General features: G+C 37.4%; 1 protein-coding gene across 1 annotated transcript in view; it reads left to right on the forward strand.

Moving 5' to 3' along the window:
- Positions 1–1,112, forward strand: part of npdc1a (neural proliferation, differentiation and control, 1a) — a 24,212-nt gene extending 23,100 nt beyond the window's left edge. Inside the window, exon 8 of the mRNA XM_006788730.2 lies at positions 81–1,112. Within this exon, the coding sequence (XP_006788793.2) occupies positions 81–152 (72 nt within the window). The 3' untranslated portion in view covers positions 153–1,112. The remainder of the gene's footprint in view (positions 1–80) is intronic.
- Positions 1,113–1,785: the final 673 nt, after the last annotated feature.

Consider the following 1,785-nt stretch of genomic DNA (forward strand, 5'->3'; position numbering starts at 1 on the left):
TCGCACATACACATATTTACAGCACTGATCATTTCTAATGTTTTATGACTGGCTGCTCATTTTCTGCGCTCCCTCAACAGACCGGAGAGATGGAGGTGAAGAACCCTCTGTTTGATGATTCAGCTGTACCTTATCAGGGGAATGCAAAATGAATGCTGAGCACTTTACAGTGCACGCACACATACACACACACAAAGGCATACGAGCCATTTTTCTGGAAGATGCCTCGCAATTTCACACTGCATGCATCGAAATGAAGGATTCTGGTAGAAGATGATGTGATAAAACTGACTTTTTCCTGTTCACCCTTTACTCTATCTCCCCCAGCACGGCTTTTAATACTACAAATGTGTGGTGGTTTCCTTGTTAATTTATTTCTGTGTCTGTTTCGAAGCCACTTTGTCTTTTAATGTAAGTTTGCATACCCCGCTAGGTGTTTGTCCTACCTAAATGTCAAACTCTAAGTTAAGATTTCTTCCTCTACCCTTGTTATTTTCCTAAAATTCTGCAGCTGTTTCCAAAGAATATGATACAATAGCTAAAAAGTGTACCATGCAGATACAAATAAATAAGCTGAAAACGTCTTAACAGTCGACAGCCTGAACAGATACCCAGGAAAAACTCCCTAACAAAACACAAGGTTTAACATTAAAAATGTTAGTGTTGTTGAGTTTTTTTTTGGTTTTTTTTGTTTTTTTTTATCCACATAAGCTGCACATGAAGATTTTTAAGACTATAGATATATTGAATAGAAATGAAAATGAAGTACTCAGTGGTGTATTTTGCATGGTTTGATTGTATAGTGTTTGAAACATGGCAATGCTGCAATGAATTTTCTGCCTCCTGTATGTATGTATGCATCCTATTGCTGCAGGACAAATGTACAGTAAAAGTGACTTCCAAGCACTTGAATGAAATTTTGGAGACAGGCTGTTGTGATAGACGTGTAGGTGGTAATAATCTCTGTCTTGTATCGTCTTTCTTGCCTCTTAGCAGTCCCAAGTTAACCTCATGCTGCAAATTGTACATACAAAGAGTGATAGTGTTCACTTTTTATAGATATTTGTACATGCAGACTAACTACTGGAATTAAAACTTTTTACCACATGCAACATTGACGTTGTTTAGCCATTTATTTCTGTGGATAACATTTGGTAATACAATACTGTGCAGAAATTTGTGCCACCCCTCAGTAATTTGCTTCCATAGACCTGGACTTTATTGCATTCTTTCTGAAGACATTTCTGACCATTTTCAGAGGAATGATGAATAATTGAAGCATCAGTCTACACATAACAGAGAACTTAGGAAAACAAAACATTTTAAAAAGTCTATTTAGAGACTTTATTATTAGACCCCTGCCCCTAAAACACATCATTTTTTACCATTTCATTACTTAAATTGCCAGAAAACGATCAACACCAATGCAGTGTGACAGGCATAAAATAGCATTTTAGCCCCAATTAGGTGATTCCGAAAGAGTTTTAGCACATACTTGGCACATATGTGCATGGTGTGCAGAGTTTCCTTAAATAATTTGAAGAAATTGGACAAATGAAGGAATAGATGACATTCTCAATTAGTTTTGACAGTTTTCATTGAAAGAAAATGGCAGATGTAATGGGAGACTGCAAGCTGGGGAAAGCTTCGGTGAGGACTGCCAGCAGTTCCTGGGCCAGGAAGAGGCCCAGGTACTAATGAGGGCTGTGAGAACTTGTGTCAGGTCTAAAAAAGCTATCTACAGCAGACTAACAGAATTTAAAAATCCTTAAAGTGGAAAAAATC

Source organism: Neolamprologus brichardi, chromosome 7, assembly GCF_056152115.1.
Source record: "Neolamprologus brichardi isolate AB-2024 chromosome 7, ASM5615211v1, whole genome shotgun sequence".
Classification (NCBI taxonomy): domain Eukaryota; kingdom Metazoa; phylum Chordata; class Actinopteri; order Cichliformes; family Cichlidae; genus Neolamprologus; species Neolamprologus brichardi.